The sequence below is a fragment of the Puntigrus tetrazona genome, chromosome 8 (genome assembly GCF_018831695.1).
Source record: "Puntigrus tetrazona isolate hp1 chromosome 8, ASM1883169v1, whole genome shotgun sequence".
NCBI classification, from domain to species: Eukaryota; Metazoa; Chordata; class Actinopteri; order Cypriniformes; family Cyprinidae; genus Puntigrus; species Puntigrus tetrazona.
In genome coordinates, this window is record NC_056706.1 from 8,921,252 (window position 1) to 8,948,047 (window position 26,796).

The 26,796-nt window shown below is 35.7% G+C and overlaps 2 protein-coding genes and 1 long non-coding RNA gene across 5 annotated transcripts in view; 1 reads left to right on the forward strand and 2 right to left on the reverse strand.

Moving 5' to 3' along the window:
* Positions 1 to 1,441: 1,441 nt before the first annotated feature.
* Positions 1,442 to 13,500, reverse strand: st6galnac5b (ST6 (alpha-N-acetyl-neuraminyl-2,3-beta-galactosyl-1,3)-N-acetylgalactosaminide alpha-2,6-sialyltransferase 5b). 3 transcript variants are annotated; one of them, XM_043246899.1, is made up of 5 exons: positions 13,352 to 13,500; positions 12,480 to 12,656; positions 4,250 to 4,659; positions 2,727 to 2,834; positions 1,442 to 2,596 (listed from the first exon to the last, which is right to left on the reverse strand). In XM_043246899.1, exons 1-5 carry the CDS (start codon positions 13,364 to 13,366, stop codon positions 2,338 to 2,340), a joined length of 969 nt encoding a protein of 322 aa, XP_043102834.1. In that variant the 5' UTR covers positions 13,367 to 13,500; the 3' UTR covers positions 1,442 to 2,337. The 3 variants fall into 3 exon arrangements, with proteins under 3 accessions (XP_043102834.1, XP_043102835.1, XP_043102836.1); XM_043246900.1 differs by having other exon boundaries at positions 13,314 to 13,493; XM_043246901.1 differs by lacking the exon at positions 13,352 to 13,500 and having other exon boundaries at positions 12,462 to 12,589.
* A 3,566-nt stretch (positions 13,501 to 17,066) lies between these two features.
* Positions 17,067 to 21,004, reverse strand: LOC122351086. The gene is made up of 3 exons (XR_006251681.1): positions 20,874 to 21,004; positions 19,691 to 19,743; positions 17,067 to 18,063 (listed from the first exon to the last, which is right to left on the reverse strand). It is a non-coding gene; the product is annotated as an uncharacterized LOC122351086 (long non-coding RNA).
* Positions 21,005 to 21,141: 137 nt separating this feature from the next.
* Positions 21,142 to 26,796, forward strand: part of slc44a5b (solute carrier family 44 member 5b) — a 30,383-nt gene continuing 24,728 nt past the window's right edge. Inside the window, exon 1 of the mRNA XM_043247481.1 lies at positions 21,142 to 21,334. Coding sequence (XP_043103416.1) covers positions 21,298 to 21,334 — 37 coding nt within the window. The 5' untranslated portion in view covers positions 21,142 to 21,297. The remainder of the gene's footprint in view (positions 21,335 to 26,796) is intronic.

Consider the following 26,796-nt stretch of genomic DNA (forward strand, 5'->3'; position numbering starts at 1 on the left):
GCGATGCCTATTATTATATTAATGCATAAATACTGTAAACAAACATTTATATATTGTTAATGTTAGCACACATACCATTAAAATAAAATAATGATCATTAAAAATAAATAATTAATTAGTCACTCAGGATTACCAAACCTTTTTCAGTTTTTTTTTATTTTCTGTGTAAAACCACCTGTATTTATTTATTTATTTATTTATTTAATGAGTTTCTGTGTATTTAATGAATTACTGATGGTATAGCAAAACAGGATTAACATTTAACTAAATGAGTGCCGTGCGTATTACTATACACATGAATATAATTATTACAATACTATAATTACTGTTATTAAAATTCTACCAGCATTGTTACTGCTATAAGTGAATAACAATCACTGTTGCAAAGGTACAACTAGAAAAGTGCCACTAGATGGCAGTACTGATCTTTAGTCGACAACAATTTATTAACCTGCGCTTGTATGCGTTTAGAAAATACAGTCATATATATATATATATATATATATATATATATATATATATATATATATATATATATATATATATATATATATATATATATTTTTAACATACTGATATTATGCATGGCACTGTTACGTTAAAGCATCGTTAAAGCATCGTACGGCGTATTTTATACACTGAAACATCGTGTGAAGCAGAGAACTTTTGCAAACTCCGCAGGTTAAAAAAAAAAAAAAAAAAACGAACTCAGAATGTTAGACGGGTCGAAGTCGAGACGTCTCTCACGCGTTTATTTTGTTTAGGCCTCCTTCCTGATCCAAGGTCATCCGTAATCACGGCGTTTCCTCGGGTGACTGATTACAGTAGCAGCCAGCAGAGCCGAATCAAAGGCCAGCCTCATTTAGAGACTCGCGCGTCCTTTAAAGCCCTCCAATTTCCCTAGACTTCCTGAGGGACGGTCGTTGTTGTGCCAGGCACATTCTCCGGCCACCGCGAACAAGCAGAACTCATAGCGCGATATCCCATTAGACCAGAGCGGCTCTCATAAGCCCGGGCAAGAACACAGAATGTCACACGATTAGCATTCCGCGTCGGCCCTATCCTCCAGCTGTAAAGGTAAAACGAACAGCGTTACAAGCAGCAAGTCGATAGGCTCTCACGCAACCTTTGTAATGGGAACTGAAGGAAGAGCAGCAAAAAAAAACAAAACAGAGACAGCTCTTCCTCACTATAAAGGTCATGCTGTCATGGTCAGAGTTGGCGGTTTTGGTAATATGTGGTAATGTTTCGGCATTTGTGCCATGTTTAAAAAGTTAAAACGTCTACAAGGGAATTGTCGGAATAAATGCTTTATGTCTTTATCAGGAATGCATTTGTGGCATAGGCTGTTATGACCGCTTGAAAATGCCACTTTTTAAGGTCTTACGAAGAGATTGCTAATGTTTATGTTATCTGTGCAAAAAAAAAAAAAAAAAAAAAAAAAAAAAAAGGTTATGTTGCTTGATGAGCAAACTGGTGTGATCGTATATAACTCTCGGACTGTTGCGGTGGTCTCAAACATGCATCAAAACCTCATTAATGAAGAAATGAATCTTCACAGTTGATTCTTTAAATTAATACAGTATTTCAAAACAGCGGCAAACACGGGTCATTTATAATATTTTTAATCGGAGCAGCTTGTGTCAGCATATGACTCGATTAAGATAGTTAATGTCAATGCGTCAGGAAATATGAAATGTATGTAGAAATATGAACCAAAAAAAAGTTGTTCTGGGAATCTGATTTAGAGAAAAGACTAGAACTACTGATAACATTATAGTATTAGCATAAAGCTGTATTTACAGATTTGTATTAAGAAATGAATATCTTATTTAAATATCTCTGTACAAAAAACGAAATCTGACAAATCCAATGAGGCCCTATGATAAAAGTGTCATTTGGAAAAAGCCCAATTTGTAAACGGCTCTCTTTGGATGCCACTGAGTGAAAAAAAATGTTAACATTATGTGCTTGACACTCTCCACGCGGCACAAATTATTGAGGCCCTATGTATAATTTAAATGAAATTACACACAGAGAACAATATGTCCTAGATATCAAACTAGTCATTTCTGGAAACAGAAAATGTGATATAATTATACAGTAACCCAGTTTTCTAAATTACAAACCAACGTGGACCGCACTGTTACAATTAATAAGTAATGTGAATAAAACACTGTTTGTTCTCGTCACATTTTACATAATCTTTGTAACGCTGGTCTTCAGCGCTTTCGCGATTAAAATCTTCAGCAAAGTTGGACCTTGCTCTTTTAATCCACAATCGTCGAAAACCTTTATTCATAATGCGTTTGCAGTTCGAACGTTCAAGGTTTGTCCTCAAAAGAACACAGAGGTTCTGAGTCTGTGAAACACCCCGGTGTTTGTGCCGTTTTTTGTGACAGGTGCCGGTCTCCACTCCGGTTGATAAAAGTGTATGTTGAACAATCGTGCCCAGTTGGCAAAGACGCGTTTCTCTGTGATGAAGCGATGGTGGCTGCCGTGCCGTCCCTGCTCGTGGGAGAGATACATTTTACATTCATCTGGCCCCGCAGGCTCATAGTAGTGATACGGCACGGATGGCTCGAGGTTGGACGACCTGAGAAGAACAGTTATGTATGCCTGAAATAGTCATAATCCACCCGAACGCAATAAGCTTTGAATGAAAGCACAGTATACGCGACAGTGATCCAACGGCATTATGGTGAATGCGGAAAAGAAAGTCGTACCTGCAGAACTCGGGAGGAATCATGCCATAGACGTTGATTCTGTCACACATCTCCATAGCGATCGCCATAGTGAACCAGCCTGTGCTCAGCCAGGAATTGGACCTTTTTCTGAATAACGAGAGAGAAAGAACACATCTAGGTAGATCAAACGAGTACAGCAAGTAGTTCGGTGTCACGTGATCCAGATTTGGCGTTTACAGTGTTTTGGTTTGAATGGACGGCTTAAGACTCATAATGGGAGTAAGAACGATACAAGGAGATAAAAGGTCCACAAACAGACAGAAAAAACTCTAGAGTTTAAGAATATGCGAGCATTTTGCCCTGAGCAGTTTGCATCTGATTGGGTACATCCCAGCTGGCAGCTGTCTCCAGCTGGCACTGATCTTCCACTAACCCTTAATCTGCACTGATGCCAAGCCGTGTGCCCTGTGGGCCAGTGATACCAATCCTTCAGCAGGCTCTGGTGGTCTGCACGTTAGTTTACAACCCCTCGCTTCCGCTCTGCATTTCGAGTTAGTACTTCAACCTCTCTTTACATGGTGCCTCTCTGTTTTTTGTAGAATACTTGAATACAATTTTTTTGAGTTAACTATATATGTTTACCAGTTAAAGGTTTATCCTCCTAAAAAATTAAATCAAATATACAGCTTCAGCAAACGGTACAAAATCTAATCACATTTTAGTTATTTATTCATTTATCATTCATTCAAATGAATCAATTACATCTTACATGTGCTAATTTGCTTTTACAAATACAACGATACTATATTAAAATCTTAGAAAAAGAACATATATAGTTTTTAAACAGTTCCTAGTCGTAGCAAATAATAAAGTATTTATATATTCGTATTCACATATCTTATCAGTATATTTATTTGTAATGGTACAAAATTTAGACAGACAACCAAATTTCACTTATTTATTAATTTGATTATTATAACATTCATTTATGCGTTTATTTATGTAAATAAAATAATTTGGTTTAACAAATTCAATAATACTACAGTAAGGTCTTATGAAATAAAGCATTTAAATAGCTTATTTAGTTCATTTATTGATTGATTGAACTGCAAATCATTTACTAATTTGGTCTTACAAATAATAATACTGTAGTTGATTCAATATTTTACAACAGTAAAATTCTCCACAGCGATATCTTTTTATAGTTTTTACAGTCCAATTGATACAAAATGTAATAATATGTGGTTGACAGCTAACAAAAAGTTTCATGTTGGTATTTCAGGTTTTTTTTTTTTTTCAAAATTACAATTTTACTAAAACGTTTTTTGAGTCATAAACAAAGACTTTCTGGGTCAAATCCTTTTTTGTACTCCATTTAAAAGTTGCTTTTTCATAAAAAGGTCAAACTATTTTTGTAATTACTGCATGACCTCAATAAAACAAGGCTCTGCAGGATGTTTAATAAAACAAAGTACTGTGAATAGTTTCCACATTATCTTGCAAGTGGTACAAATAAAGATAGATAACGTGATTAGGCAAGCTGACACAAACAGCATCCTCACCTATCTTTCCCCGTTTCCTTCTTAAAGAGCTCGTCAAAATGCAGCATCTTTAACCTGGAGATGATGTACACCTGTAGCTTGGGCATCATCTGCTTCAGCAGACGCAGGTTGTTGTAGACGAGGCCTTTCCCGTCTTGGCGCATGTAGTTTCCAGGCCCCCAGAAGATAAAGCAGGTGTTCTGGCTGGAGTTGAGCAGCTCAAGGCGGTTTCGTAGCACACGCTGCATGCTGGAGTGTGCCACCACGCGCAGACTCGTTCGCTGGCCCACATCCCTCTGGTAGCCTTGTGTCGGGGCATCATTCATACGGATGACGCACTCCTTGTGGTCAATCTCTGCACCTCGGCCACTTCCGGTCATGTGACCAGAGCTGGTCACTAAAGCACAGCTTTTGCAATGCATCCTAAGAGGCTGAGGATGGAGACAATGATCAGAAGTTTTAGATGTTTACGATATGATCAATATAAAAAAATTGGTGGCTTACTAGAATACTTTCCATGCATCTTGAATGTATAAATGAATACACAATTAAAATAATTTTGCAAACCTTAAGGTAAAAGGCAGCTGTTGTGCTTGTTTTTTTTTTTTACAATGTCATTTTTTTGTGTGCTGTCAAACGATTAATTGTGAATAATCACATCCAAAAATAAAAAGGTTTTGTTCACATAGTTTATGTGTGTGTACTGTATTATACTGTATTATTTATATATAATATGAATTATATGGATATGAATATATACATGTAAATATTTTCAAAATATATACATAATAAATATACACAGTACACACAGATATTTTATGTTTATTTTGGATGCAATTAATTGTGATTAATTGTTTGACAACCCTACTAACTTCACATATACATATATAAATATTTGTGTGTGGGTGTTGTGGGTCAAGTTGTTTTTGTTTATTGTTTTCTTTTATTATTATTTTGTTATTTGATTAAAAGATCCTCACATGCAAACTGGTTTGTGTTTCTTTAAGAGAGTAACTATGCATTTGTGTTATATTTTATTTCCTTTCCTTCACATTCTAAAATGTTCTATTTATTCATCCATTCATCATTTCATTGTTCCTTTTAATCATTTATAATAATCATTTTAACCATGTATATGTCATAAATTGTAAAAAAGTCTTTCACAGGGATGCAGCACCCTTGAAATATCTAAGATATTGGGGCGTGGTCGCAGAAACATCAAACGTTTTGTAGAAAATAGTTAACAGGGTCACAAGAAACGTGTCGAGAAGAAAAGAAAAATTAACCGGCATTTGAGAATTTGAGAAGAATCAAACTTGAAGCTACTAGGAATCCATTATCCTCCAGTGAAGCCATATTCCACAACTGCAACCTACCAGGAGTGTCAAGAAGTACAAGGTATTCAGTTCTCAGAGACATGGCCAAGGTAAGAAAGGTTGAAACCTGACCACCTCTGAACACAAGTTGAAACGTCAAGAATGGGCCAAGAAATATCTGAAGACAGATTTCTTTTTGATAAGATGAGAGTGACTCTTGACGGACCAGATGGATGGGCCCGTGGTTGGATCAGTAACAGACCCAGAGCTCCACTTCGACTCAGATGCCAGCAAGGTGGAGGTGGGGTACTGGTATGGGCAGATATTATCAAAGACGAGCTAGTTCTAGTGCATAATTCTGCCTAATATTGGTGTACATGTCGTTATTCTCTTAAGAAAGCCAAAAGATCTTTTGCTACTTAAATGTTCAGGTTTGAGGGTTTATTAACATTTTGGATTGACCAAAAGCACTGTAGTTGTACAATAACAAAATTAATCCTCAAAAATAGAACCTGCCTAATAATTGTGATTTTATATATAATAAAAAAGTCTACTTCTATTACTATTTTTCATTGTTGTGTAGTCTTATAATGTGAGGTTTTACATGTGTCTTGTGTAATAGAGAAGAAAATGTCTCCAGTTCACATCATTTTTAACATCACAGAATGTCACGGCCAAGCAGTACTGTGATTTTCGGGTCAGATGAAGTCTGAGCACTGAAACATACACAACTAAAATAATTCTGTAAACTCTCTGTCATAATCTCTAGCTGGAGTGCCTGTGAACTTCGCTAGAGGGCACTCCATCAAAGACTTCATTTCCCATAATCCTTTGTTCAAACTCATCAGCACTGTTTGCACCTGTGTCTCATTTACCCTTTATGCTCACCTTATATAAGCTTGGTTTGAGAGGTCATGTTAGTTGTTTCAATGCATTTCTGAGCAGTCTCCGTAATTATCGTATCGTGCCTGTTTTTTGGATTTACCCTTTGCTTGAGTTTGCCTCGTCTGCTGGTGTTTTGATTTGATCCCTGTATTTTGGATCGTGTCTCTGGTTTGTCCCAATAAAGCTGCATTTGGATCTCCAACCTGTCAAGTCTCAGAGCAGTATGTTACACTCTGTTTCTTTTTATCATCTTCTCTGGCTTTACTCAGTCAAGTTCTTGGTTGTTAGAAGACGGTCAATACAAAATGATGTTTTCTGACAGGATCTGGCATCCGGGGCTGGATCTAATATTTCTGATATGGAGACATAATGTAACATTTTGGTGTAGTAGGAAGGATGTAATAGAACAGATTTTATCTAAAAAAAAAAAAAAAAAAAAGTCTTCTTGCGTGAACAGAAGATAGAATGACTACAGACTCTTGAGCAACAAGTGAGCAAGGCTGTGTGTCTTCTGTTTTATATTATTTTATGGAAATTTGATACCTTGGGCAGCATGATGTCAGATTATACCACTTCTATGGTTATGGGGAAGTCAGAAGCAATGATGAAATCATTCGTTTTAATAGAACAATTGGAAGAGCATAGTAAGATCAATAAGCAGAAGTAGTAATTCTTGATGAATAATTGCTAAATATACAATCACGGTGCAGAAAGGTGTTCACTGATAACCTAATTACAACAGAAAATCTAAAGGGGCTATAGGATACTTGTCAGATTAAACAAGGCTAAGAAGGCTAAATTTGTCAATTTCAAAGACAACAGCTCGGTGTCAAATTATCTTGTCTCGAATTCTGAGTCATCTTTCAAAGGCTCAGTGAAATGAGAAATTTGGTCATTTGAGAGCTTTTTAAAACAACAATTTTTTAGTGGCACTGCTAATGGGCTTTGGTCATTGCTAATTCTACCTCATGCTGGTTTATGATACTAAAATTGCCAAACATTATTTTTGGGAAAGTTATCAACTCTAATTAGTTCACTAATGTCAACTCTTTCTAGTTGGTCAGGTCAGTGCATACTTTGCTTCTTTATCTAGGACTACAGATACACAGGTGTCGGTTCAGAAACGTGAGTTCGTGTTTAAACAATATGGATGAAGATTTTACAGATGTGTGATGCCAAAAACACAATTTGGCTACTCTTATTCTATTTAGTCACCCTCGGGGCTTTTTTGTGATTTTAAATGTGAAATTATAACTTCTTGCAAGGGTTAGTAGGATGCTTTGGTTATAGTTGACAGAATTTCACTATCAATAGACATTGTCTTTATGGCTAAATACTTATATATTAAGTTGTTTTAACTGAGGTAGTACAAAATATTAAAAATTTCAGGTTTGGATGCAAGAAAAGCATCTCCAGTGGGGGAGGGGTGTAGCAGTTAACAATAAACAGCTGTTTCATTAGCTACCATAGAGACCATTTGGCTGGCGCCTAAACTGTAGTCTGCTGTGAGATAATCGTTGTAGCCCCCCCTTCCCATATCTTCATCACAAGGTTGGCCCAAGGTTCTTCCTCATGACTTCTTCATACAGCATATCCTCCAGTCTCATTCAAAATAAATGAGCTAATTCACAATGGTCAAGATCATTTCAAAGAAGTTTAAACAATTGTTTTTTTTGTAAAAAGATCACTTTTTTTTAAATTCTCTTTGTGTTTTCACAGATCAGTGTCGGCAACCTTCAGGAAATTTGCTGAGAGGTTCTAGATTATCATAAAGAGGATTTTTAATACAATCGCCATGTACAAATAAAACAGGCCAATCTTTGGGTGGTTCTAATTCTCATCGATTATCATGTGGATTCAATGACTTATGCATGGCTAGTAGGTCATATGAAGTAATTTCTTTCCTTAGTTCCTTACATAATGGATTTGTATGAACATTTACCACTATCTGGTTTGATTTCAAGAACAAGTAACATGGATAGATTTGGCAATGTACCAACTGCCTGCCATTCAACAATCTTAAGTGGTGCACACATTTACATTTCTTGTTTCGGTTTGATAAACCTGCCAGACAATGTGATTAAATACTAGGCTAAAGAAATTCTAATGCTGGGATGGAAAAGAAATGATGTGCTAAGAAAAACAAATGGCCAACAGTGTTAAATTGGAAAATAAAGAAATAAAACCTGTATGAATATGTGACTTTTGGGAAATTCCAGTTGTCCCAAATCACAAAACTGAGTGAAACTGTAGGGCAATAAGGCCAAGAAAAAAAGTTTTTTTTTTTTTTTTTATATATCAGTCATTAGCGCTAATTATCACATTACAATTTTTTTTTTTTGTTCAGACAGATTTTTGATCCTAAGCAAAAGCTGTAGAAACCAAAGCTTGGTTTGACACTTTAAAACCAAATGACTACAAAACACTTTTATTAAAAATTCTTTACACATTTACAGTAATTTTTCCTAAAAAAAAAAAATGTAATAGAAATCTTAATAGAAAAAAATATATTTTCAGTTTCTGCACGTTCTGATGAGTGATGCCGTTTCAAATCGTGAAACATGTTTGTATAGACTTTTGCAGTTTGCAGAACAGTTTTAAGTGTTAATTCAGTTTTAAAACAAGACTTGCTCTTAATGGTTTTTGGGTATTAGACAATTTTGCAAACTAGTTGTTCTGTTAGCAGACCAAAGGGATATTTTCTGACGTAATCTGGCATCCGGAGCTGGATCTGACATTTCTTGCGTGGAGACATGATCTAACGATGTGAATGAGATTACCGCCAAATGAATGCATAAAAACCACACTAAAAGGGCAGAACAGATCAAAGTGCCTGGTCCACAAAGACTCCCTTTACCTTTATTGTTACCTTTCACTCCGTTATTAAATCTCTACGGCATAATCAACACTAAGGCATTGAGGCAATCCACAAGAAAAGCTTTAAGGGAAAGCATTCTGAACACGCGTTTAAGAGGAAAGATTTGTCTTGAAAACTAATGCAGGTCTATAGCATACCATGTTCAACGTGAATCTAGAATCAATATGTCAGTCAATACAAAATCTACCTGATTTTCAAACTGTAAAATGTAGGGCAGGAAAGGTATGTATCCTCACACTAAATGTGCTTTAAAAACATACTAATACTCTATTTACTTATTAATCCAATTTATAGTTAGCTAAAATTTCGAATTTGTTCACCCGACTTCAAGACAAAAGGGCTAAGATGGGGCCGAAACAGATCTGCCACTGTGTTAGATAATTCATTTATAATGCAAGTGAAGCTGCCCTTTCCCTATGCAGGTATCTCTGCCTCTTAGCCATAGAGACTCTATTAGATTTCTTCTGCAGTGATAAACAGGGTTGTTTCCATGGAGATAATAGCCCAGTGGAGAGCAAGCAAATCAGGCCCAGTAAATAACCATCCACACTTATTATTCTCTCATTAACATCCTCATTCTTAAGCTCTCTCCAGTGGGACATATGATCATAATTACTCTAATAGCAATCTCCCTTTCTATTTCTGAGAAAAAATGAATTCAGGCCATTATCGTTTATGGAAAAACATGCACCCCGTTCAAAAGTTTCGAACATTTGACTGAGTGTGTGAAGCTGATGGAGGTTAAACTGTGTTTCATAGGACTTCACGTTATTAGTTCATTAGCAAGGACACATGTAATGAGAAAACATAGGTGGTGGTCAATATTAAATTCTATTCTATATCCATTAAAGGTAAACTAGTAATTATTTTATATTACAAAAAAATAATGAGTTTAACAGAAATGTAATTTTCGCAACACCACATTATGTCATATTCATTTTGAGATTTGCTAAAGATTGCATTGAACAGTATTAAATTATTATAGTTTTTAAATATGCGATTCAGCATTAGATAACGGTAGATGTAATATGAGCACGCCAGTTAAACATCCAAAAACAAACTCATAAATATCCAACATCCACTAACATTACATTAAAGAAAAATAATATTTTGAGGTGATTTAACACACACTACATTGCAAAGTAGGTCGACACTGGATCATAGGCATCGTGCCATTGAAAATGAGCTTGTCCCATCAGACACATCCGCTAAATGTTTTCCTGCTATTCTTCAGGGTGAAATGAAATTGGAAAACTATTTCCAAGACTTGTAGGCCATGTTCATTTAGGGATCTTCCACACTGGCTGTTAATTTGCACTAATGCGAGGAAATCTTCCGCTTCTGACTGTTACAAAATTACTTCCACGGAGTATCCATTAAAATCTGGCTCTGAATCCTGGAGCTCTTATTAGCCCGGATAGGAGTGCTTTTTTGACTAATGAGAACTGGTAGACTTGAGAGCTGTGTCTGTCAGTGAGAAGTATGACAGAGATGCCTTATGACAATGAGACAGACTTTGAAGAACACTTCAGTGTTTGATGAGCACAGGTATTGTCAGGGTCAAATCTAAAGATGACACACACACACACACACATATATATATATATATATATATATATATATATATATATATATATATATATATATATATATATATATATATATATATATACTAACAAGAATACAGCTCTCTTAGATGTTTTATATTTAGATGCTTTATATTTTATCATACCCATAATAAAAGCAAAATTCTCCCAAAATTTTATGATCATTTATTATTATATGATGTAGAATACAACAAAAAGGGCTAATTTATAGCAGAATGTCCAAGCTGCTCTTTTCCAGGCAGTGAAAGTGAATGATGACCATGACTGCTTCACACTATTTATTTCTGTTTCTGACACAAAGCTATTGTATTGCCTGAGAAGACTTGGAATATAGCACATAATGATGCTTTCTGGAGCTTCTTTTTCAGAGCCTACAAACCCTGGTCCCAATCCACTTTCACTGTATAGAGGAGAGCTGTGTAAACATTCATCAAAGATGTCCTTTTATCTTCCAAAGAAGAAAGAAAGCACATGGGGGCTGAGTAAATGATGCAGAGCTTTCATTTTCAGGTAAACTAGCCCTTTAATGGCCAAAATATATCATCCACGTTTACCTGATACACTCACGCAAGCAATCAGCGTGTAATCTCTCATTACACGCGCTACATGCATGTAAATATATGTCAATTTCTAACACCCATGGAGAGTAAATAGCATTTCTGCACAGTTGTGTTACACCAAATCCCTTGTGACATTCTGGAGCACAGGTGAAGGAGGGAAAGAGAAAAGAGAGGGAGAGAACTGAGAAGCAGATTTACATCCTTGATAGTTCTGGTGATTACAATGCCTCAAGATTAGGCCAAAGCTTGACAACGCCTGCTTGCAGCTTTCCGCTTTATCTGATCAAGAGTGAAGGAAGAAATTATAGCATCACTTGGATGGTGTAATTTAAAAGGCTTTAAAGGTCTGCACCTGATTTATCATAAAAAAAAAAAATGCGAGACAGGAGACAAAAAAAAAGATGACAAAAAAAGAAAGGAAAGTCTTGTGAATATTATAGTGCACTGTCTGTCATGTGATGCCAGTGCCAATATAATAATGCTTATCTGTCTGAGGAGATTATTTGATGACTAAGGAGAAAAGCAACTGCATTAAAAATTTAGGCTAAATTCTGAAAACAAGGGTCCAGGAGGTAAGAATATGGATTTTAAGGTCTGATCTTCTGTCTGTAATACATTTACCAAAAATAAATAAATAAATAAATAAATAATAAATAATAATAATAATATATATATATATATATATATATATATATATATATATATATATATATATATATATATATATATATATATATATTTCACACAAAAAGTTTTAACATTTTAATAATGAAATCCAAATTAATTAATTATAACTTTATAAGCCAATTACGCAGCATCACAGAAGATCTTGTGAAGAACTGGTGTGTTTAGTCAGTCGTCAAAACTAAACATGTTTATTAATACATTGAAAACCGTGAAAGAATCTTCACAGAAATATACTACATTTAGTTTAATAAAATCAAGTGTCGCATTGTTAATTTTAGTGCTTGATTGTATTTTACACACCTAATGAAAGCAAGTCACCTTATGATCAATGATGCTGCTGTAACCTTTTAAATGGGATGGTTTCTGCTGTAGAACGTCCATCTGATGTCCATCTGACTTCATCTGATCTTCTGGTGCGTCAGTAAAACTGCTGTTGTACAGGAACAATAAGCTTGTAAGCACGCTTACAACACCAATCAATATGATCCCATGACGCTGAAACAAAAGGAACAAGAAAGTATTATTGAGGATGCTCAGATTGTCCTCCATCAATGCTTCCGCTGACAGATGCATCGGTAAATGAGGGCTCATTTTGAGGCATGGATAACACAGCATACATGAAAAGATTTGATAGACATATTTAAAATAACATTCAATTAACTGATTACAATTACAAGCCCTATGCTAGGTTAAATTGTGATTTTGCAGTGTAGTATAATTGTAATTTTTTGGTCATTTAAAATGTTTTTTTTATTTCATCACCCATCTGATAATCGCTGTGACATATTAAAACATGAAATAATTAAATTAATTAAAATAATGAAACAATAAATTGAATAAATGCATTGAATTATGTCATTTGTGTACATAATACAAAAATGTGCTCACCAAACTGTAATTTGGCAACATATTTTACAACATATCTTACAGCTGTTTACAATGTCGACCGCACTTTCAGCCAAAATAGTATCAGGTTAATTCTTAGTACAACTTGCCATTGGCAAAACGGTCATCACAAAGTTAATAACCGAACAAACAGAAAGATTCTGAAAGTCTTGAGAAAACTTCACATTCGCCACCGATTACATTTTTGGGGTAGCAACAGTAATTGAAGTAGTAATGTTACACCGTGGCGAAAACTGCGTACGTTACCTCGGTGAATGTTTGTAAAGTTATTGTGTAATGTCTACCGTTCGCGTCTTCATATTGTGAAGTGTTTAATTCTGTCCGTTCAGTCCAGGCGTGTTCTTCAGCCTCACCGACAGCAGCTTTACAAATCCACACTTCACATCTTCCAGCCAGCACTTCTGCTCGCGCGCACCCTCATACTGAAGCTCAGCTCAACTCTGTCAGAAATACACTCTTCCGTTCGCACGCGGCTGCGCGAGCGCGTGGTCTTAAAGAACGCCGACTTCTTCATTACAGTTCATTAAAATCACTTACAAATATTGTTACCCGAGATAAATGTGGCCTATATTGTACAATTTTAGCAAGTCAAAGAACTCGCCATTAAGCTCGACACGTTACAGCCTCTAGGTCATTTTCATTCAAATGTGAGGGTTGAAAGTAGAGCTTTTGGCTTCAGTTCCTAAACTGAGCTAATGTTTTTGCATATTTAGCCTACACTGATACAAATTTGATTTTGACAGCTGGACCACAATATAAAATCTTAGTGCTCCTTTGATTATTACCACAGGCTATGGAATTATGTTCTTAATTTCAACAATCGTTTTAAGGCTATTACATTTTTGTAAAGAGGTTGATTTAAATTCATTTCATTTTTGGTTTGCAATCATATTGCCTACTTTTATTTTATTCCCTCAAGCCGTATAAAAGAGGATAAAACAATTTTGAATGGCTTTGGTACAAAAAGCACTGTTTTCTCGAGAATGGAATGACTAGTAGTGCTCTGAGCCGTGTAATTCAGTTTTCCTTTATTTCATAGGCTATTAGTGACATGGCTTGATATATGATATATGTTAATGATCAGCAGTATGCAGCAGATGATATTTGATCTTTTCATATGTAGTCAACTTGATATTTCTGTCTGAACCTTGATGTCACATCATGAATGATGTTTAGCAACTCATAAATCATAAAGCAACATACAGCATTAAGTTTAAGCGTGTATATAAAAAAATCCAATTAACCTATATAAAGTAATACAGTTACTTTTTAAAACTTTGGACAGGATATTGAATGTAATTCAATAAAGTATAGGCATCACAAACTGTGACACTAAAACCTTTGGTCCTGTGAGGATCAATAGGAGCATTCAAAGAATGTTACAGGCAGATGTTTTCATAAACTGTATTCACTGATACTGCAGACAGAAAGTCTTCATGTTTCTGATGCATGTGCTTTTAAACCCAGCCCCTGCAATTTATTACAGTGCATTAATTGATGGGAAATTCTGGGTTGCAATATATCAAGCTCACATTCAGTTCCCTTGGGTCCACAGTGAGATGTCACTTAAGAAACCATTATAATCCATCATTTTTTTTATTATTATAGGGCACAGTGACTGACATATTAAACAATGCTTATGATTTATAAAAGCCTACCATGCCAAACGCCAAAACAAAATAATTGATTTTGATGATCTGAAAGTCAACTCTCGGCCCATAACATGCATTGGCGCTATGATATTCCACATACGTCTAAATGGATCTTCATTTGATGTCACAGAGGTCAGTGACACCATTATTTTCATGGTTTATGAGGGGTGACCAAAGTGTCTTAAAATGAAAGTCTGGTAATGTGAACTGACTTCAGCATAAAAAGCACAGCCTATATCCCAAACCGCCAGCGTACAGCCTGGATGTAAAAGATACCATCTTCTCTTCTAAAAATGGCACGCAATGTGGCAGAGCTTCTCACGGGAGCAGAGATTTGCTGGAAGCTGTAATTTCGTCTGGAACTGCAAGGAAATGGAAATATTTTTTCCTTTCACACTGTATTTCATATATTGCCCATACATTTTTCAAATCTCACCTTCCTTTTTTTTTTATTTAAAATTGCTCTCAACCTTTTGATTGTGTGCGAATAAGACATTGATTCATGATCTGTGGATGTCTTGCTGTGTGCTTTACCTTTGTTAAAAACTAAAAAAGTGATAATGCTCCAAAGAGCACTATCGATTCTTCAGCTAGCATTTACGTTACAGAATGATATTTTGCAGTTCTCTTTCTCATTAATATATTTGTGTTTAAACCAACGTGCAAATAAGCGTGTGAATCTAATCTATTTTTCAGCATTATTTAATTGATAGGAATCATTTTACAACGACTTGTATATGTGGTTGTTTGTCTGAGAAAACAAATTAATCAAAAGCAGCCAATGATCTGAAGCATCCAGGATGAAATTTGCTAATTTCCTTCATTGAGCGTGGGTGAAAATTAGAAAAGGGCGAAGGCATCTGGGGATTGATTCAGTGTTTGTTGTCATTGGCGACAAATGAGAATTAGATTTTGCTTGCCCTCCCGTCTGCCTCATCAGTAAATTTGATTAAATCACTCCTTGAGGCTGAGATTTATTCTGATCTGTGTGTATTGGGGGGACAGTGGTGACAGGAAGATAGTCGACGATGCGTTTGGCATAAATTAAAGGTTATTTGAATTAAATAGTCTTTCCTCTCTGATGAGGTCACAAACCGCTGCTCTTCCAGTGGACGGACGGATCAATTTTCAGAAAGATCACAGTGGTGGTATATTACTGCCTTGAAAAAGCAGCAATCAAATCTTCTGCCTCTCTGCTTGTGTCTCTCTCATACATCTTTCTCTTCTCACTTCATTTAAAATGCAGCACTAGATGTCTCAGGAGTTTATTTAACAATCTGAAAACCTAAAAAGCTCTAGACACTTAAGGTTAGGGGTAAATATATATCACGTATAAAGTGAGCAATGTATATATTAAGTATTCAAAATATTTGATGAATATTGTGCACTGGTTCGGGCGGTTGGACATTACAATGGGAAGGTGAGGACACTATGTCTCTGTAATTCAAAATGGTTTAAAAAGATACTAAATGGCGTTAAAATGAAAACCTAAAATTGCGCAGTTGTCTATATGGGTTATGTTTTGGTACAGGGCGATGGAGTTTGCAGAGTATAAAAACCGTTACGCATATAGAGAATCCCAATAAACAAACGTCCCCACAAGTATATTAATATAAGTGCATTTTGACCCTCTGGGGACTTTTTTTGCGCCCATGAGAAATCAAGCTTATAAATCATACAGAATGAAGCTTTTTGAAAATCTAAAAAGCTGAAAGTTTTGTGTGAGTGGACAGATTGATTGAAGGGGTTAGTTTGTACAGTATAAAAACCTTCAGCCAAATTAATGGGCAAGCTGATATGGTCAAGACGATCTGCTAAAGTGTTCAAACCTAGCATCAGATTGGTGAACAAAGGTGATTGAAGTGATTTTGAATGTGGCTATTAATATTTCAAAAACGGCTGATATGCTGGGAATTTCACACATAACCCTCTCTAGAGAATAGTGCAAAAAAAGAGAAAACATGCGTTGATTGGCAGTTCTGTGGGTGAAAATGCCTTGATGATGCCAGAAGTCAGAAGAGAATAGCTGGACTGGTTTGAGCCGATAGAAAAGCAACAGTAATTCCAACAGCTACTTGTTTCAACCAAGATACACTGCAAACATTTAAAGTTCACTTAACTTAAAACTTCAAGGCAACTTGCTGCAAAGCTTTTTTTTTGTATGTTCACTCAATCCTAGTCACAGAGTAAAGTCGTATGTCTCTTTTGTTTTTTTTTATCTAACACACTTTATTATCTTGAACACTGATATAATTCTTTTTTTCTGTCACTTGAAAGATGTTCCTTTATTTTTTTTACAAATGACAAAAATCAATGATCAAGTAGACAACATCGCATTTGGTTATAAGACAACTTACAAACTAAGATATCCAAAAAATGGATAAGTGGTTGAACATATTCTAGGCCTGAAAACTTGACAAACTAACATCAAGAACGGTGGCAATCAACAAATGTTAAAAAGATGAGACAGTACAACAAATACCTAACAATAATGATAAAACAACAGAAAAGTTAGCAAACGGCAAAACAATAATCCTATAACAGTAACTGCGTAATTTATTCATGCTGCAATGCATGCTGGGAGCTCACAAAGCCTTAACATTTCAACAACGTGAAAATCTTTGATCAGATAACTGTGTTTGACTAATTAGGACAACACTTATTTTGTTGGTCTGACAAGGGGTTTATGTAGTTTAAAGAAAATAGCTTTTATTTAGTATTTGAGAAAATATCTAGTTCTATTTTTTTACCGATGCACAAACCTTGAAGCAGATGGACTACAGTAGCAGAAAACCACACCAGGTGCCACTCCTCTCAACCAAGACCCCTCTCTCATACGAAATATCTACAGCTTTTAAAAGTTGTATTCAAAAGCACAGTGTAGACCGTTCACGGCCTTTGATTTCGTGCATTCAGATCTACAACCTTTCAATTGACTGTACTGCATTAACGTACAGCAACCCTAGAAATGTTAAGGAACGCCTCCATGAATATCTGTCCAGAAGCCATTTTAAGATCCTGAAGCAGACGGAGCCAACCAAAACCCAACAAGTGTCCGGCCTTTAACGTGGCACCCCGAACAGATGAGCTGTCTCCTCACAAGACAGTGGTGATCACACGGAGAAGAAGGGGACACACTTTGTGAATGTTAATATATTCATAGCAGGTGCCTGGAGAAAAGCACTCACCAAGTGTCTCACACATGGAGCAATCAGAATAAACTGAATATGTAGCAGGTGTCTGTCCTACCTGAGGAATTAATTCGACATTTTGAAGGCAAGCTTAAACGCTATCTAGTCTCAGTTTATCCAATCCATGTATTACTGCTGGACAGCAAATAGCTTCTGAAAAAAAAAAAAAAAAAGTACTTCAAATTTTAATCAGGCTCTCAGATCAATCTGAATAAAAGAGATATGTGAATATTCCAGATGGCCCATTACTAAATTACTTTTATACGGATTATGAAATTAGAGCAGTAGTTTTATCTGACTCGTTTGCCCACAGGTACCAGTCTTTAGTAGCCCACTGGGATTATTGTTGGTTACGAACTAGCCTGGAACGAATTTTAATGTAACTGAATATTTTATAGTCACCAAAAAAAATGTCTGAAAAGAAAGTACAGTATTTTCTATACATTGCATATTTGCACATACTCCACCATTCAGATATTTGGGCTCATAATGGCATTTTTGCATTAGTGCTTTCAAATGATTAATCACGATTAATCACATTCATAATAAGTTTTAATTCGCATAATACATGTATATGTATGTTATTATGTATATATAAATATTGAGATACAGTATATATTTTGAAAATATGCAATTCTTATATTTTACGTTAATACAAAAAAATATATATTTTCAAATATATAGATGTGTGTTTATATTTACACTTTAAATATACACAGTATGTGTATTAATGTAAAAAAAAGGATTATTTTGAATGTGAATAATCATTAAACAGTTATTTTACTATATAATAACATTAGGTTACTGTATTTTGATCAAATAAATTCAGCCTTGGCGAGCATATAAGACACTTTCAGAAACAAGGCATTACTTCCCGAGCAATAGCTTGCTTAATAGCCAGGCCAACAATTTAAAAGCATTATCAAAAAATGTTTTTAAATATCCTTATTCATAGCAAACTAAATATGCTCACAAACACCTGTTACATTCACTTGAGAAAAGGCAACCGTAAGCCACCCAAAAGGTACAAAAAAGCCACTAAGTTTATTACTATGTTTTTGCATATTTGGGTTCATTTGGTAGGTCAGTCATTCAGAGGAGCGGCATTTGATATGCTGCACTGTATCTTGCTTTAGTTTTGTCTCTGCCCTGAACAAGCTGTGCCTGCAGTGGTACTGATATCACAAGCACCTTCAGCCCATTTATTCTAGGCCAACAACATACCACACTTGCTGTCTATTCATAGAGTTTGCTGCTCAGCAGTGTTTGCTTTTTGGTTTGTGATGTTTATATTATTCCTTGTATTTTGAAGCATAGCCTTGCATATTTAAAAAGACTGAAAATGAAACTTAACAGGAAAAATCTGTATTTGCACAACGCTAAGTCATTTTTGCTTTTGTAAAAGTACATGCATCTACCTTGAAAACTGTTTTGACTGCACGGTGTCATCTTGAAAATTCTGATGTATAAAAATATTACTCAAGATAAGCCCGCATGTATCCTAACTGATTAGCCACAATGAGACCAGTGGTATATCCTATTTCTTCTGCTGCGTGACCACATTGTTGGTATTAGCAGATTTCACCTAAGAAGCAGCTTGAGATGCATTATTCAAACACAATTAACAATTCCTTCACTAATTTGGGCACTCCCTTCATTTTTGTGGATTTGGGTTTTTTTTTGTAGTTAATAAAACCATTGAGATTTGTTGTACTACATAAACATTTGTGAGTAAATCTTAAAATATCTGTGAAAATAAGATACTAAAATCATACTTTACCTATTTAAACTTTAACCTGATGCCAGATTTCCTGTCAGGCTGTCTAACCCAGTCTGAGACATTGAACACAAAAAGAAAAAAAAGAAAGAGAAAGAGAGAGAGACTGATTAGTGAATCATGTCAGGACCAAGAAGTTGCAGCTGCCCCTAATTTAGTAAAGAATTGAATTAATCATTATTGCCTATTAGACCAGTTACTGGAGTCTTAATGGGTTTTTGATTGCCAGGACTAAAGTTTTCTGAAAGAATGCATTGCATTTGCCTGCGTTGTATTTTACTTTTGAACTCTCTATTACTAGATGAGAAGATTTGGGGTTCTCATAAAACAGCATCAAGTAATTGCTAAAACAAAAACATGCCATACGTGTAGGAGATTCAGTCCATCAAAGAAGATAGTTTAATGTTTAAGAGTTGTATTCCACCAATGTTTCAAACGGCACTACTGCATATGCAACCATTAAAAAAAATGTCAATTAAAATAAAAAAAACTTTTTACATGTTTAGTATACCTTCCTTATTTAATTTACACCTGTTTCATCAGAATTAAAAAAACACTAGCACGTTCATCAATTTATCATCAATCGCAACACATTACTGCCATCAGGTGGTGAAAACCAAACATCGGTAGCCACACTAAATTAATAATATTCATTTCCACAACATTATTCACCTTTTCAGTTTCGTTTAATTTATTTTCTTTAGCAAAATGTGATATGTGAAATCAAATGAGTTCCCTATAGATTTCTTATTTTAAATAAATGTAGGCGAGTAGTCTTTTAACCTGACACGAAACCTATTGTGGTGATAAAACAAAAGTAGAGTCATAGTCAGAAGGTACTATATTAAAGGTACTCTCACATATCCTACGGAAAACGCTGCAGTTTGTCTGACTGATGGAAAAATAATATAAATGGAGGGTGAGTAAATGATGACAGAGTTTTCATTTTTGGGTGGACTCTTCCTTTAACTTCCCCATTCAGTGATGGTGAGCTGGCTTGACGGGAAAAACAACTTTATATAGCCTATTGAGAAAGTGAAATACAATTTTAATTTGAACTTCCTCACTAACATAGCATAACATTTAACTAGAACTACTACACACTTCTACACGATTTATATTTAGTTTCATGGTCGCCTATCATTGTGGTAAATTCCACGAGGCCATGCTGGGCATAAATACTCACAGGCTATTATTGTGTAAGCACAAGGGAAATTTCAAAACACTGGAACATTGTTTTCAGCTGATTTCCTTTGATCTCTCTTGTTCGCTGAAGTGTTTTTCCCGTGCCTGGCTGCGGGATTTCTTTTATTTTCCCACAAGTACAACGGCAAGTCCCGCCTCCGGCGTTTGGATTGGCTTTTGGAAGCTAATGGCGGTCTGCGATTGGACGGTTAAGACGTCACTCACAGAATGGACCGCCTCTTTGTGCGCAGTGTCTCTACATCGCTGATGGCGCTGTAAACACGGTGACGCGGTGTTGCGTGGTCCAGCAAATCACAGATTCGCGTTTTATATGTGCACGAGCGCGAGAGACGCTACACACGTCCACAGCTTCATATGCAATCACATAAACAAAAGACACACGAGGACCGCTCGTCGGAGGTGCAATGGCAAGGAAAAGTGCAATCCCCCCTTCGTACTATGGTAAGCAGCCTGGGAATCGCGTCAAATCAAGTTTTTGCATTAAGACCATTGACAAAGGGAACGGACCCAGCGGTGCTGGTGTCAACCCGATTCATTTACTGTAAGTGTTTGGCTGTTTTCTCGCGCATTTCAAGGACCTCCGCGTAGAGCGATAGATCCTCTGGTATGTTTTCATCCTGGTTACTTTGTTTCAAGGCACTAGATTCCGTGTCTTTGTAACTCGGAAAGGATTTAATTGTTACGTCATTGAAGTTAACTGGAAATCGTCCAGAAAGAGCACGAATTGAAATAATAGAAAACATACATGGAGTTTATTGCGCAAGCTGTTTCATATTGAGGGGGTTTTGTGTGTTTGTCCTGTTTAAGCCCTCATTTAAAAGCACTGTTACAGTACACAACCAGCCTGTGTGTGCAGACCTTAGAATAACTGTTTGCTATTTACTATAGTTGGCGTCTTAATAGTATAAACCATTGTTTTTAAAGACGTACTCGATATTTTTTTTTGCTTATTGTGGATTGTAAACATAAAGAAATTAACAACACCAACAAATATGATAAAATGATTATATTCTCACAAGAAATGCGGACATATTAAACACCAAGCACAACGATATCTGTCTATAACTAGCGCTTTAAATGCTCGAGGTGGAAGGGAGGTAATGTTTTGATCTTTCATCTGTTGGAAAAAAATCGTTCTGATCCTGAAAGTGTTTCCAATGATACATGAACAAGAACCATTCTTTAAAAAATGACAATTTGAGTCCTTGGTGTAAATAATGCTTTATACAACAGTTTTATTCTGCACTTAATGGGTCTCATGACCACTTGTTCTGCTGCTTTAATGCTTGAATTTTCGTTAGGTGAATTCTGATTGGCTGTCAATATTGTTATCGTTATCCGTAATTTTTGTTTTTAAATTTAAGTAATTAGTAACTCAGATGATTAATACTAAACAGCTAATACTAAACAGAGTCGTTATGATGTAGACAAAAATGTATTGTTATTGTGAACGGGCATTTATACAACTGTTTAATCTTAATTGAGTGGGTCGCGCCTTGTGACTGCCGCCATGTTGCCGTCACATGACCACCTGTTTAACGCCATCTGTTCACAGTCATATATAGCGTCGCTTCAAGACAAACACACCTGATATGTTCCCAGCCATCTATTTTTATGTGCATTTTGGAAAAGCGTGTAAAGAAAATGCCAATATGCACATAATTCTGACAATGCAGATAAAAAAAAGCTTTTTATATAATGAAATAAATGCGTACAAACATCAGTAGCTATTTTTCCATCCACCTATTTGTAAGCACATTTTGGAATATCACATAAAAAAGTTTCGTATGGAAAGCCAAGATGCACATAAATTCTAAAAATGTGCATCAAAAACATACATGCGCATATGAGTAGGATAACGTTTTTATCCGATTAGGGCAAAAATGCGCATAAACTATGATGGCAACACATTTACTGAATGAATTACGCCATGCTCATCAAAAAAGTCATGTGACTTTGCAAGATGGGATGGAAAAACTTGGCTAACCAGCAGACCAATCTCATTGCACCACAGCTAAAATGTTGCTTTGGTCATTCTGAAATGCCTAAGGAAAATCTGTCATCAAAATATGTCTGAAATGACAGCGATACGATTTCTCAATGTTGTAGAATCAGCCTTATCAGTTACTTGTGTTGGTAAAATCTGGAGCATAAACCACCTAAAATATATTAGTTTTAAATGAATCCAAGAATGTGTTTGAAACAGAGAAACGATGAGCAAATCAACCAAAGCAGCAACAGTGACAGATCATTAAAAGCCAGCTAAATGTAAACCGTTAAAAAATTATTCCATCTGGAACAGAATGTTGAGAACTTATTAAAACAATAGTAATGCAGTTAGTCTCTAGTCTACATTTCTTCAGAGTCATCAGAGACGTTGTACATTGTTCTGGAAACCATTTCTTGACAATCCGCTATGAGCTCTAGCAAAGCGCTCACAGACCCCTCTAGCAATTTAACACAACTACACTAAATATTTTTCAGAGGCAATCTGTCTAATTATAACGCATAATCATGCCAAAGGGATGCATCTGGTACGCCTACGCACCCACAGCCATTCAGCATGACCATCTAAATAGAGTTGTAATTATTATCATGTGATATACTGCATCTGAATATCTATTTTTACAGCCTAGATGGCTCACAATGGCAGTGCTGTTGGAGTGTCAAAGAACTGAGTTTTCTTTGTCACGTAAATAGTGCGGGGAGCAGCTGTTTCTCTGTCTCGCTTGGGCAGGGTCAAGCTCTTTGGCCTTCGCTTCATGTATTGTTAAGTTCCCACGAGCCACCTGTCAATCACAGCTATTGTCAGCTGGAATTGAAAAATAGTCTGTGGAGAGATACCCAAATCAAGGAAAATAGCTGGCGGTTGTGATGTGGAAGCATATGGTTGTTTTGAGGTAGCTTGTGTTTTTTTTTTGTCAGAACATCAATCTAGCATCTGGGTCCTTTCCAAATTCGAAACAGATTTTGGTATGTTTTTTTTGTTGTTGCTGTTGTTTTTGTTGTTCTTGTCTGGTTGGTATCGCGGCAGTGGGAGTACTGTACCGAGATGACTTTCAAAGGAAGCGGAATGTCATTGCAGTTTATTTGAAGTGGAACTGCGAGGTTTCTAACGTCTGGGAGAGTGGAGCATTTGAATGGGGGCGGAGCTTGTTCTGACCTGTGTTTGGATCAGCTGTTCTGTCTGATCTCAGATGCAATCCAGAACTGCTGCTGAGAGAGAACGAATATGAAAGTGAGAGATACAGACTCTCTAGAATAAATTAAAAAGATTAGGATCTGTCTGCAACACTGTGCCAATAATATCTCCCTTTCTCTTAAAGGGATAGTTCACCTAAAAATGAAACTTCTGTCATCATTTACTCACCCTCACATTGCCACAAAGCAGTATAGTTGTTTTATTTCTCCATAAAATATATTTAAATCTGTGCTTTTCAGTAAAATAAAAGCATACAGTAAAAACAATACAATAATGGTAAAAGTAAGCTTACTTTCAATATTTTTCTAAATTCTATAGATTTAACCTTACGTTTCATGTAATTATACTAGAAAAAAAGTTTAAAGTAGTTTTTGTAGAAGTGATAAAAGCACAAGTAAGTTCATAATATGAATTCCAAGTCTTCTGAAGTCGTACTTCAATAGTTTTGTGCGAGAAATGTACTTAAAATTTAAGTCATAATTCTTATCTGCTGTATAACTCAATTGTACAGGTCTTCAGATGTTCCTTATAGAGCTTCTATGCTTGAAGAATACTTTACCTACTTTTTTGAAGTTCTTATTTTCTCATCCTTTGATAAACCATTTATATCCAGCATATTTTGCCATCAAAAGAAAATGCTGGTTAAAAAGATTGAGCAATTTTGTCCTAAAGCTCTTGGCAAGAAGTAGAGAGCTGAATTGCGTTGGGTCCCCTCCCGATGCGGATGTAAATTTTAAAAAGCCTCCCTCCAGATGAGGAAGGATCTTATTAACAGTTCCTCAACAGGACGATCTTCCCTTAAGGACATAGAGCAAATTATGCTCCTGCTTTAGAGCTTGCTGCAAGAGGTACATTAAAGTTGCCTGGAATTATGTAGCTAATAGAGAGGACAGTCAGTGCATTCATGATAGTCTCTCTTTATCTCTGAAGAGTTTGACACAGATGATTCTCTTTCATGTCCACTGCCTCTGGTACAAAGCAGCTCTCAGTGGCACATGCCATAGAGTTAAGAATGAGCTCTCTACTGTGCGTCTGGGACATTAACAATGACGGTTTCTACTCTAATGCCACGCTAAGGGATGAATGTCTCATAATGGGTGTCATCTCTTTTTCCAGTGCCTTTGTAAATGACTAGGAAGTTGTATAGGTTGATTTAATGGACAGCATCACTGGTCCTGTATGCGAGACTTACACAAAGCGTCTTGTCTGGTTTTGATTTAAGCTGAATTTGAATGCAGTTTTCAAAAAAAGGTTTGCGTCTTTGATGGTAACTTTAGTCTCTCACGCTGTTGCAGACATCATTCATATCGCACTTACTGCAGGTCTTTTTGCTTCATGATTTGACTTTAATTTCAGTCTGTTTTTCTCTATTGTATGGCTTCAAAACACTTGAAATATAGTGCAAGTAGAGCACCTCTTAGATACTTTTAGAGTGATTTTGTGAAATCAACAAGCTTTCTTTTTGAAGCTTGAAAGCTTCAATCCCCATTCATTGTAATTGCATGGAAAGAATGACCACAATCTACAGAATTTGTTCTTTTTTTGCTAAAGAGGACAACTTCAGGACAACTTGAGGGTAAGAGCTAATATAATAAAAAAATACTATATGTCAGGATTTGATGTAACTCCAGTATAGCGTCCACATTACTGAGCCATTTTTCTTTTTTTTTATATTAGGAACAAAATGAACAAGAGCTGCTCATCTGAGATACATGCACGCGCGCACACACACACACAAATAATAAAATAAAAAGTTGCATAATGCTGTTGCATAAATTAACATGAACTCATTTCATAATTGATGAATTTTGCAACACTGACACAGTTGAAATGAATTGAAACTGTAATTAGTTAAATTGAGTTGAATAATAACACTGTTGTCTGCTTTACAGCTGAAATTTAAGTTTTTTCATAATTGATGAATGTTACAGTATGTTATTTCTTGCTTATACACGTGACACTGCTTTGAAACAATCAGAATTTATAACATTTTATGTAACCTGGCTTGACAAATTTTATTTTATATATTTATCAGTATGTATATTTTAGCCCTGTCAAAAATAATCTTGATTAATTGCATGCAAAATAAGTTTTTGTTCACGTAATGTATATTTGTGCGCTGTGTGTATCTATTACATCTATATAAATATATTTTAGAAGAACAGGTTGTTTATATATTAATTATTTATATATTTAAATATACACTGTAGCCTTTGTGTTTGTATTCCTACATCACAAATATACACAGAACACGCGCATATATTATGCAAACAAAAACTTTGATTTGACAGCACTAGTGTATTTATGAGATAGCCGTGTTAAGTGTTTTAATTTTTGCTCTCTTTTTTGCCTTGGGAATAAACCGAGCCAGAACTGCTTTTGGTGCCATCTTAAAAAAAAAAAAAGCTGCAGGATGCCTTTGGTCGTAAAGATGCAAATCACATTTCAGACAGTATCCAGGAGTCATATTCACACTCGCACTGTCAATGTCTATGCTGTCCGCCTGGTGCTCAAGGCTAAAGCTGGTGTCCTTGAGAGAGATGCTAGCAGTTTCACTCATTTTTGCAAGCACTCGCAGGATTACATGTTCAGATACGGACTGAGCAACAGAACAGTAACTTAATGCGTGACAGATGTTTATATACTTATGCATTCTGCTTTGCAAACAAATGGCCATGTGATTTTTCACCGCTCTTTATTA

Coding starts and splice junctions, on each gene's coding strand:
- st6galnac5b (XM_043246899.1), bottom strand. Junction 4,660..12,479: donor GCAGCATCATTGATCATAAG/GTGACTTGCTTT, acceptor CTCCATCCTCAG/CCTCTTAGGATGCATTGCAA. Junction 2,835..4,249: donor AAGGAAACGGGGAAAGATAG/GTGAGGATGCTG, acceptor CTCGTTATTCAG/AAAAAGGTCCAATTCCTGGC.